General features: G+C 47.7%; 1 protein-coding gene across 1 annotated transcript; it reads left to right on the top strand.

The window, feature by feature from the left end:
• The first annotated feature begins 14,987 nt into the window (after window positions 1-14,987).
• LOC138505160 (protein LDOC1-like) lies at window positions 14,988-15,485 on the top strand. Its single transcript, XM_069625433.1, has one exon. The coding sequence runs from the start codon at window positions 14,988-14,990 to the stop codon at window positions 15,483-15,485; it is 498 nt and encodes a 165-aa protein (XP_069481534.1).
• Window positions 15,486-16,171: the final 686 nt, after the last annotated feature.

The raw sequence follows: 16,171 nt of genomic DNA, 5'->3' as shown, positions 1-16,171 counted from the left end.
AACCCCCGATCTACAGCAAGGGAGGTTTCGGGGGGAGTAACAAGCACCCTTGCAACTACACAAGAGCAGTAACCACTCCGGATGACAACAGTCTAATGGTGTTTCGAGTTGACTTATGGCTGTCTGATGCAGGTCCCACAGAGGTACTCGCCATGCTTGACTGTGGAGCAGCAGGGAATTTTATCGACTCCAAGTGGGCAGCAGAACATTTTGTTCCAACAAGATCTAAAGCCGCTCCTATTCCGGTGGAAGGGGTGGACGGAAGACCCTTATCTTCGGGACCTATTACCAAGGAGACCACTCCGTTGAGAATGAGGTTAGGCCATCACGAGGAGTTCCTGGTATTCGATCAGATCAGGGCAGCTCATTTTCCGTTGGTCATTGGCATTCCTTGGTTAAGGAGGCACAACCCTCTAATTGATTGGATGGCTAACAAGGTAGTCTTCAATTCTACATTTTGTAAATCTCACTGCATGAGCTTGTCCTCAACGTCCAACACTTTAGCATATGACCGAAACAGTACTCCAGTTCCAATCACAGTGGCATCAATGCCCATCCATTATCAAGAATTCTCAGAGGTGTTCCTGGATGCAGTTCCCCGTCAACTCCCGCCTCACAGAACAGAGGATTGTGGTATAGACTTAATACCTGAGGCGGTGGTGCCCTTTGGGAGGATGTACCCGTTGTCTCTACCAGAGAGGAAGGCTCTGAGAGAATACCTCGACGCAAATCTTCAAAACGGACTCATCCAAGAGTCCAGATCCTCCTGCGGGGCTTCCTTGTTCTTCATACCTAAAAAGGACTCAGCAGAGCTACGCCCTTGTATAGACTACAGGGGGCTCAACAAGGTTACCATTCGAGATAGGTATCCTATGCCTTTGATCCGGGACATCTTGGAGGCCGTACATGGGGCGGTGTTCTTTACCAAGCTTGACCTAAGAGGGGCTTACCACCTTTTGAGGATCAAGAAGGGGGACGAGTGGAAGACAGCGTTCCGTACCCCATTTGGACTCTTCGAATACCGAGTGATGCCATTTGGTCTTGTGAATGCACCGGCTGTTTTCCAAAGGTATATGGACAAGATATTCACAGATATGCTGTTTGTATCAGTGGTAGTGTACCTGGACGACATCCTCATTTTTTCCAAGACTCTATCAGAGCACAGGTCACTGGTCAGACTAGTCTTACAGCGTCTGCAATTCCATCAACTACTGGTAAAGCCGGAGAAATGCTCATTTGAAACTACGTCCGTGTCCTATCTAGGATATATCTTATCCAAAGAAGGTATCGAGATGGACCCCAGTAAGGTAAAGGCTATCAGAGAATGGAGAAATCCTGGCAATATCAAAGAACTCCAAAGCTTCCTAGGATTGGCCAATTTTTATCGAAGGTTCATTCCCAACTTTTCTAACAAGGTACTTCCACTGACCTCTCTATTGAAGAAAGGAGTCAAGTTTGTATTCAATGAAGGGCCCCAAAAAGCCTTCTGTTTTCTAAAAGAATGTTTTTCCACAGCCCCCATTCTGGTCCAACCAGATCAGAATCGACCATACTTTCTGGAAACAGACGCTTCTACAGGGGCGGTGGGAGCAGTTCTGCTTCAAAGGTCAGATGACGACTATGAACATCCGATAGCTTATTACTCCAAGACACTTACCTGTAGTGAACGCAACTACTCTGTGATTGAAAAGGAGCTATTGGCTATCAAACTGGCCTGTCAAGAGTGGAGACATCTTTTACAGGGAGCTATTCATCCGTTTACTATTAGAACAGACCATCGTAACCTTCGGGTTTTACAACAGTTGGAATGTTCCAACGCCAGGCATGCCAGATGGGCATATTTCCTTTTACAATATGATTTTGTAATTACATACTTACCTGGTACCGAGAACATGAAGGCTGATGCCTTGTCAAGAAGCCTTGGGGATACCTCTGGCTCCTACACGGGACACGAATTGGTTTTCCCTAATCTCAAGGTATTGGCTTCAACTGTTTCATTTCTTCAAGACCTCATTCCACAGTATCAGATGGGTACTGAGCTTCCGTCAACTGTCATTCAAGATAAGGACGGATTGTATTATCATGAAGGCGCTCTCTATGTTCCCACTAAGAAGCTACAAGATCAGATTCTTTCCTGGTGTCATGACACTCCTTTATCTGGACATCCCGGAATCAGGAAGACTTTGGATCTGATACGGAGGGGTTTCTGGTGGCCGACCTTAAGAAGAGACGTAAGCCTGTACGTTTCCACTTGTTCGGTCTGTGCATCTAACAAACACCGAACGGGAAGACCTCTGGGGCTACTTCAGCAAGAACCCTTACCGGACAATCCTTGGGAACACATCTCTACTGATTTTATTGTAGACCTCCCTCCGTCATATGGCATGACTACGATTATGGTGACAGTTGACTCATTTAGCAAACTCGCCCATTTTTCGGCCTTTAAACAGGTTCCTTCAGCCTCCGAAATGGCCGCAACCTTCCTTCAGGATATAGTCCGTCTACATGGTTTGCCCAGGACCATAGTGTCGGACAGAGGACCCCAATTCACTTCCAAGTTCTGGGCTTCTCTCTGCCAAGTTCTAGGGATTCACAAGGCACTCTCTTCTGGATACCACCCACAGAGCAATGGCCAAACGGAAAGATTAAATGCCAGCCTAGAACAGTACCTCAGGTGTTTTTGCAGTCCGCAACAAGAAGAGTGGTATCGTTTCCTCCCACAGGCAGAATTCGCCTACAATAACTCTCTCCATACCTCGATCCAGATGAGTCCTTTCTATTGTACCTACGGATATCATCCTCAACATTTACCCTGGCTTAATCCTCCTTCTACCAAGATTCCGGCGTTGGATGGTGTGCTACAGGACCTACAGGAGGTACACAGACTCGCTAAGGAAGCACACCAAGCGAGTCAACTTACACACAAGAAATGGGCAGACAAGAGTCGTACTGCCAACCCGAGCTGGAAGATAGGGCAGCTTGTCTGGTTGTCCACCAGATTTCGACCCAGATGGGTTCATAAGGGGAAGTTCTCCTCTCGTTTCCTTGGGCCATTTCCCATTCTTCAACAGATCAACCCTGTTGCATATAGGATCAAGCTACCTGAATATCTCAGAAGGGTACATCCCATCTTCCACGTCTCCCTTCTCAAGGAACATAAGGATGACCCTTTTAAGAGACCTGTGTTCAAGACGCGTGCTCAGGTGAGCTCTACGCCAGAAGAATATGAGGTGTCTCGTCTTGTCGATTCCAGATACCACAAGGGACGGTTGCACTATCTGGTTCATTGGAAGGGTGATCCAGTGGAAGAGAGGACATGGGAACCTGTGAGCCATATACATGCCAAAAGCCTTGTGCAGAGGTTCCATCGCCTTCATCCGGGCAAACCAGGGGGTCCCCCGAGAAGACGGGGGTATACTGTCAGGAACGGAGAATGGAAGGTTTGGAAGCGCTGGAAACATTGACTTGCGAGCGCTCTAGTCCTCATTCAAGATGGTGGCCGTATCTTTAAATTCTGACTCCTCCCCCAAACCGATGCGTTGTATCTGTACACATCGCTCCGGTTCGTGTGGAACTTCGTTGTTGGATATTTCCTCCTTGCCGACCATCCTTGCAGCTACCTTTTGCTTTCCGTGTGCCTACCTTTTGTGCTTTACCTAATTTCTTCCCTTGTTACCTGTCTCTTGGTTCTTGCTACTTCTACGAGCGTTTCTCTCCTCATCTGTTCTATAGCTCCGCCTCGCTTGTGCTTCTGTACTACACCTCCGCCGAATCCTTTCAGTTTATTTGATTCGGCGTTTTCTGCCTTTCGTCTTCTCTACACTCTAATTTTTCATTTACTGACTTACTGCACTCTGCAGGCATATTTCTACTTTCTGCTTATGGTTACCTGCACACATTTCCTTATTTAGCACTGTTATTTACGGGCATTTCTCTCTGTTCAGTCCTCCTTTAAGATTTATTTATTGGTTTATTTGTTTCCTGTATCTTTCCTCTGTGTGCTTCGCCCTACTGTCATCGCAGGGCTTAACTGGCTCTCTTCAGAGGTCCACTACTTCAGCTATCAGCAGCAGCCAGACTTCAATTACTTGTGAACGGAATTCTCCACTCCTTATTAGAACCCATCTGGAAACAGGGTTTTTTCTGCCTTCGTGCTTTTTCCCTGATTTAGGTCTGGCCCCCTGGGGTTCCCTGCGGACAGGGTTCTATCTCTGCCGCGGTGGCCTCCGGAGGGGCTAGACCCTATTTGCACACAAAGAAAGCCAAGACATCAAAGAACAAGACTCCTGTAAGGAGGAAGGACCGTAAGAAGACGGAGTTGAATCCGAAGGAATCTGCCACAGAGGATTCAGGTGAGGAGGGACGGGATAAGGCCTCCAATCTTGACAGCATACAACGCCCAATATCTACCATGGCATCATTAGAACAATATCAAGAATTGGTAGCAGCGATGCAAAACCTTACCATGGAGGTCCAGGCTTTGAGAACAGAGAACATAGCCCTCCGACAACAGGTTGTGTTGCATCGTGATGACAGGGGAGACCTGCCTACAATGCCACTCTCCTTTGGCAAATATGATGGTCACCCGGGAGGGCTGAAGGACTTTATTGACGCATGTAAGCTGTATTTTGCCTTTCGACCTCATGCTTATGAGACTGCTAGATCTAAGGTCGGGTTTATAATTGCAAACCTAATGGGTAATGCGCTTTCATGGGCCACACCGTTTGTCACCGGAAACGAACCGATTTTGGGAGACTATGATCGTTTCATAGAGGTGTTTAAAGAACGTTTCGACCGACCAGAAGTCTTCTATTCCTCTCTAGAAGCTATCCTAGATGTCAGCCAGGGAAACACTGACGTACAAACCTATCTGACTCGTTTCCAGAGGTTGGCAGCCAAGGCAGATTGGCCTGATTCCGCTCAGCAAACCATCTACAGACGTGGCCTTCGTGATGAAATCAAGGATGAGCTGGCCCGAGTGGCGAGACCTGCATCCTTTCAAGATCTGGTTACATTATCTCTTCAGATTGAGTTTCGTCTACAAGAAAGACGACTAGAAAGAAGACGAACCCGAGGCGTTCCGCAGCCAACTGGCCTCCCCTCTCCTGTCCCTCCCACCAGAGCTACCCATCCTCCTGAAGAACCTATGCAGATAGGGGCGGCCCGGGGACCTCTCACTCAAGAAGAAAAGAGAAGAAGAAGAGAGGCTGGACTGTGTATGTATTGTGGCTCCTCGAAGCACTTTTTGAGAGACTGTCCTGAGGTGCCACCTCGACGACAGGGAAACTTCAACCCCCGATCTACAGCAAGGGAGGTTTCGGGGGGAGTAACAAGCACCCTTGCAACTACACAAGAGCAGTAACCACTCCGGATGACAACAGTCTAATGGTGTTTCGAGTTGACTTATGGCTGTCTGATGCAGGTCCCACAGAGGTACTCGCCATGCTTGACTGTGGAGCAGCAGGGAATTTTATCGACTCCAAGTGGGCAGCAGAACATTTTGTTCCAACAAGATCTAAAGCCGCTCCTATTCCGGTGGAAGGGGTGGACGGAAGACCCTTATCTTCGGGACCTATTACCAAGGAGACCACTCCGTTGAGAATGAGGTTAGGCCATCACGAGGAGTTCCTGGTATTCGATCAGATCAGGGCAGCTCATTTTCCGTTGGTCATTGGCATTCCTTGGTTAAGGAGGCACAACCCTCTAATTGATTGGATGGCTAACAAGGTAGTCTTCAATTCTACATTTTGTAAATCTCACTGCATGAGCTTGTCCTCAACGTCCAACACTTTAGCATATGACCGAAACAGTACTCCAGTTCTAATCACAGTGGCATCAGTGCCCATCCATTATCAAGAATTCTCAGAGGTGTTCCTGGATGCAGTTCCCCGTCAACTCCCGCCTCATAGAACAGAGGATTGTGGTATAGACTTAATACCTGAGGCGGTGGTGCCCTTTGGGAGGATGTACCCGTTGTCTCTACCAGAGAGGAAGGCTCTGAGAGAATACCTCGACGCAAATCTTCAAAACGGACTCATCCAAGAGTCCAGATCCTCCTGCGGGGCTTCCTTGTTCTTCATACCTAAAAAGGACTCAGCAGAGCTACGCCCTTGTATAGACTACAGGGGGCTCAACAAGGTTACCATTCGAGATAGGTATCCTATGCCTTTGATCCGGGACATCTTGGAGGCCGTACATGGGGCGGTGTTCTTTACCAAGCTTGACCTAAGAGGGGCTTACCACCTTTTGAGGATCAAGAAGGGGGACGAGTGGAAGACAGCGTTCCGTACCCCTTTTGGACCCTTCGAATACCGAGTGATGCCATTTGGTCTTGTGAATGCACCGGCTGTTTTCCAAAGGTATATGGACAAGATATTCACAGATATGCTGTTTGTATCAGTGGTAGTGTACCTGGACGACATCCTCATTTTTTCCAAGACTCTATCAGAGCACAGGTCACTGGTCAGACTAGTCTTACAGCGTCTGCAATTCCATCAACTACTGGTAAAGCCGGAGAAATGCTCATTTGAAACTACGTCCGTGTCCTATCTAGGATATATCTTATCCAAAGAAGGTATCGAGATGGACCCCAGTAAGGTAAAGGCTATCAGAGAATGGAGAAATCCTGGCAATATCAAAGAACTCCAAAGCTTCCTAGGATTGGCCAATTTTTATCGAAGGTTCATTCCCAACTTTTCTAACAAGGTACTTCCACTGACCTCTCTATTGAAGAAAGGAGTCAAGTTTGTATTCAATGAAGGGCCCCAAAAAGCCTTCTGTTTTCTAAAAGAATGTTTTTCCACAGCCCCCATTCTGGTCCAACCAGATCAGAATCGACCATACTTTCTGGAAACAGACGCTTCTACAGGGGCGGTGGGAGCAGTTCTGCTTCAAAGGTCAGATGACGACTATGAACATCCGATAGCTTATTACTCCAAGACACTTACCTGTAGTGAACGCAACTACTCTGTGATTGAAAAGGAGCTATTGGCTATCAAACTGGCCTGTCAAGAGTGGAGACATCTTTTACAGGGAGCTATTCATCCGTTTACTATTAGAACAGACCATCGTAACCTTCGGGTTTTACAACAGTTGGAATGTTCCAACGCCAGGCATGCCAGATGGGCATATTTCTTTTTACAATATGATTTTGTAATTACATACTTACCTGGTACCGAGAACATGAAGGCTGATGCCTTGTCAAGAAGCCTTGGGGATACCTCTGGCTCCTACACGGGACACAAATTGGTTTTCCCTAATCTCAAGGTATTGGCTTCAACTGTTTCATTTCTTCAAGACCTCATTCCACAGTATCAGATGGGTACTGAGCTTCCGTCAACTGTCATTCAAGATAAGGACGGATTGTATTATCATGAAGGAGCTCTCTATGTTCCCACTAAGAAGCTACAAGATCAGATTCTTTCCTGGTGTCATGACACTCCTTTATCTGGACATCCCGGAATCAGGAAGACTTTGGATCTGATACGGAGGGGTTTCTGGTGGCCGACCTTAAGAAGAGACGTAAGCCTGTACGTTTCCACTTGTTCGGTCTGTGCATCTAACAAACACCGAACGGGAAGACCTCTGGGGCTACTTCAGCAAGAACCCTTACCGGACAATCCTTGGGAACACATCTCTACTGATTTTATTGTAGACCTCCCTCCGTCATATGGCATGACTACAATTATGGTGACAGTTGACTCATTTAGCAAACTCGCCCATTTTTCGGCCTTTAAACAGGTTCCTTCAGCCTCCGAAATGGCCGCAACCTTCCTTCAGGATATAGTCCGTCTACATGGTTTGCCCAGGACCATAGTGTCGGACAGAGGACCCCAATTCACTTCCAAGTTCTGGGCTTCTCTCTGCCAAGTTCTAGGGATTCACAAGGCACTCTCTTCTGGATACCACCCACAGAGCAATGGCCAAACGGAAAGATTAAATGCCAGCCTAGAACAGTACCTCAGGTGTTTTTGCAGTCCGCAACAAGAAGAGTGGTATCGTTTCCTCCCACAGGCAGAATTCGCCTACAATAACTCTCTCCATACCTCGATCCAGATGAGTCCTTTCTATTGTACCTACGGATATCATACTCAACATTTACCCTGGCTTAATCCTCCTTCTACCAAGATTCCGGCGTTGGATGGTGTGCTACAGGACCTACAGGAGGTACACAGACTCGCTAAGGAAGCACACCAAGCGAGTCAACTTACACACAAGAAATGGGCAGACAAGAGTCGTACTGCCAACCCGAGCTGGAAGATAGGGCAGCTTGTCTGGTTGTCCACCAGATTTCTACCCAGATGGGTTCATAAGGGGAAGTTCTCCTCTCGTTTCCTTGGGCCATTTCCCATTCTTCAACAGATCAACCCTGTTGCATATAGGCTCAAGCTACCTGAATATCTCAGAAGGGTACATCCCATCTTCCACGTCTCCCTTCTCAAGGAACATAAGGATGACCCTTTTAAGAGACCTGTGTTCAAGACGCGTGCTCGGTGAGCTCTACGCCAGAAGAATATGAGGTGTCTCGTCTTGTCGATTCCAGATACCACAAGGGACGGTTGCACTATTTGGTTCATTGGAAGGGTTATCCAGTGGAAGAGAGGACATGGGAACCTGTGAGCCATATACATGCCAAAAGCCTTGTGCAGAGGTTCCATCGCCTTCATCCGGGCAAACCAGGGGGTCCCCCGAGAAGACGGGGGTATACTGTCAGGAACGGAGAATGGAAGGTTTGGAAGCGCTGGAAACATTGACTTGCGAGCGCTCTAGTCCTCATTCAAGATGGTGGCCGTATCTTTAAATTCTGACTCCTCCCCCAAACCGATGCGTTGTATCTGTACACATCGCTCCGGTTCGTGTGGAACTTCGTTGTTGGATATTTCCTCCTTGCCGACCATCCTTGCAGCTACCTTTTGCTTTCCGTGTGCCTACCTTTTGTGCTTTACCTAATTTCTTCCCTTGTTACCTGTCTCTTGGTTCTTGCTACTTCTACGAGCGTTTCTCTCCTCATCTGTTCTATAGCTCCGCCTCGCTTGTGCTTCTGTACTACACCTCCGCCGAATCCTTTCAGTTTATTTGATTCGGCGTTTTCTGCCTTTCGTCTTCTCTACACTCTAATTTTTCATTTACTGACTTACTGCACTCTGCAGGCATATTTCTACTTTCTGCTTATGGTTACCTGCACACATTTCCTTATTTAGCACTGTTATTTACGGGCATTTCTCTCTGTTCAGTCCTCCTTTAAGATTTATTTATTGGTTTATTTGTTTCCTCTATCTTTCCTCTGTGTGCTTCGCCCTACTGTCATCGCAGGGCTTAACTGGCTCTCTTCAGAGGTCCACTACTTCAGCTATCAGCAGCAGCCAGACTTCAATTACTTGTGAACGGAATTCTCCACTCCTTATTAGAACCCATCTGGAAACAGGGTTTTTTCTGCCTTCGTGCTTTTTCCCTGATTTAGGTCTGGCCCCCTGGGGTTCCCTGCGGACAGGGTTCTATCTCTGCCGCGGTGGCCTCCGGAGGGGCTAGACCCTATTTGCACGAAAAGAAAGCCAAGACATCAAAGAACAAGACTCCTGTAAGGAGGAAGGACCGTAAGAAGACGGAGTTGAATCCGAAGGAATCTGCCACAGAGGATTCAGGTGAGGAGGGACGGGATAAGGCCTCCAATCTTGACAGCATACAACGCCCAATATCTACCATGACATCGTTAGAACAATATCAAGAATTGGTAGCAGCGATGCAAAACCTTACCATGGAGGTCCAGGCTTTGAGAACAGAGAACATAGCCCTCCGACAACAGGTTGTGTTGCATCGTGATGACAGGGGAGACCTGCCTACAATGCCACTCTCCTTTGGCAAATATGATGGTCACCCGGGAGGGCTGAAGGACTTTATTGACGCATGTAAGGTGTATTTTGCCTTTCGACCTCATGCTTATGAGACTGCTAGATCTAAGGTCGGGTTTATAATTGCAAACCTAATGGGTAATGCGCTTTCATGGGCCACACCGTTTGTCACCGGAAACGAACCGATTTTGGGAGACTATGATCGTTTCATAGAGGTGTTTAAAGAACGTTTCGACCAACCAGAAGTCTTCTATTCCTCTCTAGAAGCTATCCTAGATGTCAGCCAGGGAAACACTGACGTACAAACCTATCTGACTCGTTTCCAGAGGTTGGCAGCCAAGGCAGATTGGCCTGATTCCGCTCAGCAAACCATCTACAGACGTGGCCTTCGTGATGAAATCAAGGATGAGCTGGCCCGAGTGGCGAGACCTGCATCCTTTCAAGATCTGGTTACATTATCTCTTCAGATTGAGTTTCGTCTACAAGAAAGACGACTAGAAAGAAGACGAACCCGAGGCGTTCCGCAGCCAACTGGCCTCCCCTCTCCTGTCCCTCCCACCAGAGCTACCCATCCTCCTGAAGAACCTATGCAGATAGGGGCGGCCCGGGGACCTCTCACTCAAGAAGAAAAGAGAAGAAGAAGAGAGGCTGGACTGTGTATGTATTGTGGCTCCTCGAAGCACTTTTTGAGAGACTGTCCTGAGGTGCCACCTCGACGACAGGGAAACTTCAACCCCCGATCTACAGCAAGGGAGGTTTCGGGGGGAGTAACAAGCACCCTTGCAACTACACAAGAGCAGTAACCACTCCGGATGACAACAGTCTAATGGTGTTTCGAGTTGACTTATGGCTGTCTGATGCAGGTCCCACAGAGGTACTCGCCATGCTTGACTGTGGAGCAGCAGGGAATTTTATCGACTCCAAGTGGGCAGCAGAACATTTTGTTCCAACAAGATCTAAAGCCGCTCCTATTCCGGTGGAAGGGGTGGACGGAAGACCCTTATCTTCGGGACCTATTACCAAGGAGACCACTCCGTTGAGAATGAGGTTAGGCCATCACGAGGAGTTCCTGGTATTCGATCAGATCAGGGCAGCTCATTTTCCGTTGGTCATTGGCATTCCTTGGTTAAGGAGGCACAACCCTCTAATTGATTGGATGGCTAACAAGGTAGTCTTCAATTCTACATTTTGTAAATCTCACTGCATGAGCTTGTCCTCAACGTCCAACACTTTAGCATATGACCGAAACAGTACTCCAGTTCCAATCACAGTGGCATCAATGCCCATCCATTATCAAGAATTCTCAGAGGTGTTCCTGGATGCAGTTCCCCGTCAACTCCCGCCTCATAGAACAGAGGATTGTGGTATAGACTTAATACCTGAGGCGGTGGTGCCCTTTGGGAGGATGTACCCGTTGTCTCTACCAGAGAGGAAGGCTCTGAGAGAATACCTCGACGCAAATCTTCAAAACGGACTCATCCAAGAGTCCAGATCCTCCTGCGGGGCTTCCTTGTTCTTCATACCTAAAAAGGACTCAGCAGAGCTACGCCCTTGTATAGACTACAGGGGGCTCAACAAGGTTACCATTCGAGATAGGTATCCTATGCCTTTGATCCGGGACATCTTGGAGGCCGTACATGGGGCGGTGTTCTTTACCAAGCTTGACCTAAGAGGGGCTTACCACCTTTTGAGGATCAAGAAGGGGGACGAGTGGAAGACAGCGTTCCGTACCCCATTTGGACTCTTCGAATACCGAGTGATGCCATTTGGTCTTGTGAATGCACCGGCTGTTTTCCAAAGGTATATGGACAAGATATTCACAGATATGCTGTTTGTATCAGTGGTAGTGTACCTGGACGACATCCTCATTTTTTCCAAGACTCTATCAGAGCACAGGTCACTGGTCAGACTAGTCTTACAGCGTCTGCAATTCCATCAACTACTGGTAAAGCCGGAGAAATGCTCATTTGAAACTACGTCCGTGTCCTATCTAGGATATATCTTATCCAAAGAAGGTATCGAGATGGACCCCAGTAAGGTAAAGGCTATCAGAGAATGGAGAAATCCTGGCAATATCAAAGAACTCCAAAGCTTCCTAGGATTGGCCAATTTTTATCGAAGGTTCATTCCCAACTTTTCTAACAAGGTACTTCCACTGACCTCTCTATTGAAGAAAGGAGTCAAGTTTGTATTCAATGAAGGGCCCCAAAAAGCCTTCTGTTTTCTAAAAGAATGTTTTTCCACAGCCCCCATTCTGGTCCAACCAGATCAGAATCGACCATACTTTCTGGAAACAGACGCTTCTACAGGGGCGGTGGGAGCAGTTCTGCTTCAAAGGTCAGATGACGACTATGAACATCCGATAGCTTATTACTCCAAGACACTTACCTGTAGTGAACGCAACTACTCTGTGATTGAAAAGGAGCTATTGGCTATCAAACTGGCCTGTCAAGAGTGGAGACATCTTTTACAGGGAGCTATTCATCCGTTTACTATTAGAACAGACCATCGTAACCTTCGGGTTTTACAACAGTTGGAATGTTCCAACGCCAGGCATGCCAGATGGGCATATTTCCTTTTACAATATGATTTTGTAATTACATACTTACCTGGTACCGAGAACATGAAGGCTGATGCCTTGTCAAGAAGCCTTGGGGATACCTCTGGCTCCTACACGGGACACGAATTGGTTTTCCCTAATCTCAAGGTATTGGCTTCAACTGTTTCATTTCTTCAAGACCTCATTCCACAGTATCAGATGGGTACTGAGCTTCCGTCAACTGTCATTCAAGATAAGGACGGATTGTATTATCATGAAGGAGCTCTCTATGTTCCCACTAAGAAGCTACAAGATCAGATTCTTTCCTGGTGTCATGACACTCCTTTATCTGGACATCCCGGAATCAGGAAGACTTTGGATCTGATACGGAGGGGTTTCTGGTGGCCGACCTTAAGAAGAGACGTAAGCCTGTACGTTTCCACTTGTTCGGTCTGTGCATCTAACAAACACCGAACGGGAAGACCTCTGGGGCTACTTCAGCAAGAACCCTTACCGGACAATCCTTGGGAACACATCTCTACTGATTTTATTGTAGACCTCCCTCCGTCATATGGCATGACTACGATTATGGTGACAGTTGACTCATTTAGCAAACTCGCCCATTTTTCGGCCTTTAAACAGGTTCCTTCAGCCTCCGAAATGGCCGCAACCTTCCTTCAGGATATAGTCCGTCTACATGGTTTGCCCAGGACCATAGTGTCGGACAGAGGACCCCAATTCACTTCCAAGTTCTGGGCTTCTCTCTGCCAAGTTCTAGGGATTCACAAGGCACTCTCTTCTGGATACCACCCACAGAGCAATGGCCAAACGGAAAGATTAAATGCCAGCCTAGAACAGTACCTCAGGTGTTTTTGCAGTCCGCAACAAGAAGAGTGGTATCGTTTCCTCCCACAGGCAGAATTCGCCTACAATAACTCTCTCCATACCTCGATCCAGATGAGTCCTTTCTATTGTACCTACGGATATCATCCTCAACATTTACCCTGGCTTAATCCTCCTTCTACCAAGATTCCGGCGTTGGATGGTGTGCTACAGGACCTACAGGAGGTACACAGACTCGCTAAGGAAGCACACCAAGCGAGTCAACTTACACACAAGAAATGGGCAGACAAGAGTCGTACTGCCAACCCGAGCTGGAAGATAGGGCAGCTTGTCTGGTTGTCCACCAGATTTCGACCCAGATGGGTTCATAAGGGGAAGTTCTCTCGTTTCCTTGGGCCATTTCCCATTCTTCAACAGATCAACCCTGTTGCATATAGGATCAAGCTACCTGAATATCTCAGAAGGGTACATCCCATCTTCCACGTCTCCCTTCTCAAGGAACATAAGGATGACCCTTTTAAGAGACCTGTGTTCAAGACGCGTGCTCAGGTGAGCTCTACGCCAGAAGAATATGAGGTGTCTCGTCTTGTCGATTCCAGATACCACAAGGGACGGTTGCACTATTTGGTTCATTGGAAGGGTGATCCAGTGGAAGAGAGGACATGGGAACCTGTGAGCCATATACATGCCAAAAGCCTTGTGCAGAGGTTCCATCGCCTTCATCCGGGCAAACCAGGGGGTCCCCCGAGAAGACGGGGGTATACTGTCAGGAACGGAGAATGGAAGGTTTGGAAGCGCTGGAAACATTGACTTGCGAGCGCTCTAGTCCTCATTCAAGATGGTGGCCGTATCTTTAAATTCTGACTCCTCCCCCAAACCGATGCGTTGTATCTGTACACATCGCTCCGGTTCGTGTGGAACTTCGTTGTTGGATATTTCCTCCTTGCCGACCATCCTTGCAGCTACCTTTTGCTTTCCGTGTGCCTACCTTTTGTGCTTTACCTAATTTCTTCCCTTGTTACCTGTCTCTTGGTTCTTGCTACTTCTACGAGCGTTTCTCTCCTCATCTGTTCTATAGCTCCGCCTCGCTTGTGCTTCTGTACTACACCTCCGCCGAATCCTTTCAGTTTATTTGATTCGGCGTTTTCTGCCTTTCGTCTTCTCTACACTCTAATTTTTCATTTACTGACTTACTGCACTCTGCAGGCATATTTCTACTTTCTGCTTATGGTTACCTGCACACATTTCCTTATTTAGCACTGTTATTTACGGGCATTTCTCTCTGTTCAGTCCTCCTTTAAGATTTATTTATTGGTTTATTTGTTTCCTGTATCTTTCCTCTGTGTGCTTCGCCCTACTGTCATCGCAGGGCTTAACTGGCTCTCTTCAGAGGTCCACTACTTCAGCTATCAGCAGCAGCCAGACTTCAATTACTTGTGAACGGAATTCTCCACTCCTTATTAGAACCCATCTGGAAACAGGGTTTTTTCTGCCTTCGTGCTTTTTCCCTGATTTAGGTCTGGCCCCCTGGGGTTCCCTGCGGACAGGGTTCTATCTCTGCCGCGGTGGCCTCCGGAGGGGCTAGACCCTATTTGCACAACAAGAAAGCCAAGACATCAAAGAACAAGACTCCTGTAAGGAGGAAGGACCGTAAGAAGACGGAGTTGAATCCGAAGGAATCTGCCACAGAGGATTCAGGTGAGGAGGGACGGGATAAGGCCTCCAATCTTGACAGCATACAACGCCCAATATCTACCATGGCATCGTTAGAACAATATCAAGAATTGGTAGCAGCGATGCAAAACCTTACCATGGAGGTCCAGGCTTTGAGAACAGAGAACATAGCCCTCCGACAACAGGTTGTGTTGCATCGTGATGACAGGGGAGACCTGCCTACAATGCCACTCTCCTTTGGCAAATATGATGGTCACCCGGGAGGGCTGAAGGACTTTATTGACGCATGTAAGGTGTATTTTGCCTTTCGACCTCATGCTTATGAGACTGCTAGATCTAAGGTCGGGTTTATAATTGCAAACCTAATGGGTAATGCGCTTTCATGGGCCACACCGTTTGTCACCGGAAACGAACCGATTTTGGGAGACTATGATCGTTTCATAGAGGTGTTTAAAGAACGTTTCGACCAACCAGAAGTCTTCTATTCCTCTCTAGAAGCTATCCTAGATGTCAGCCAGGGAAACACTGACGTACAAACCTATCTGACTCGTTTCCAGAGGTTGGCAGCCAAGGCAGATTAGCCTGATTCCGCTCAGCAAACCATCTACAGACGTGGCCTTCGTGATGAAATCAAGGATGAGCTGGCCCGAGTGGCGAGACCTGCATCCTTTCAAGATCTGGTTACATTATCTCTTCAGATTGAGTTTCGTCTACAAGAAAGACGACTAGAAAGAAGACGAACCCGAGGCGTTCCGCAGCCAACTGGCCTCCCCTCTCCTGTCCCTCCCACCAGAGCTACCCATCCTCCTGAAGAACCTATGCAGATAGGGGCGGCCCGGGGACCTCTCACTCAAGAAGAAAAGAGAAGAAGAAGAGAGGCTGGACTGTGTATGTATTGTGGCTCCTCGAAGCACTTTTTGAGAGACTGTCCTGAGGTGCCACCTCGACGACAGGGAAACTTCAACCCCCGATCTACAGCAAGGGAGGTTTCGGGGGGAGTAACAAGCACCCTTGCAACTACAAAAGAGCAGTAACCACTCCGGATGACAACAGTCTAATGGTGTTTCGAGTTGACTTATGGCTGTCTGATGCAGGTCCCACAGAGGTACTCGCCATGCTTGACTGTGGAGCAGCAGGGAATTTTATCGACTCCAAGTGGGCAGCAGAACATTTTGTTCCAACAAGATCTAAAGCCGCTCCTATTCCGGTGGAAGGGGTGGACGGAAGACCCTTATCTTCGGGACCTATTACCAAGGAGACCACTCCG

Source organism: Ambystoma mexicanum, chromosome 11 (genome assembly GCF_040938575.1).
Source record: "Ambystoma mexicanum isolate Mex_15411 chromosome 11, UKY_AmexF1_1, whole genome shotgun sequence".
Taxonomy (NCBI): Eukaryota; Metazoa; Chordata; class Amphibia; order Caudata; family Ambystomatidae; genus Ambystoma; species Ambystoma mexicanum.
The sequence above is the reverse complement of the archived record's forward strand: the minus strand, read 5'-3'. Positions and strand labels throughout refer to the sequence as shown.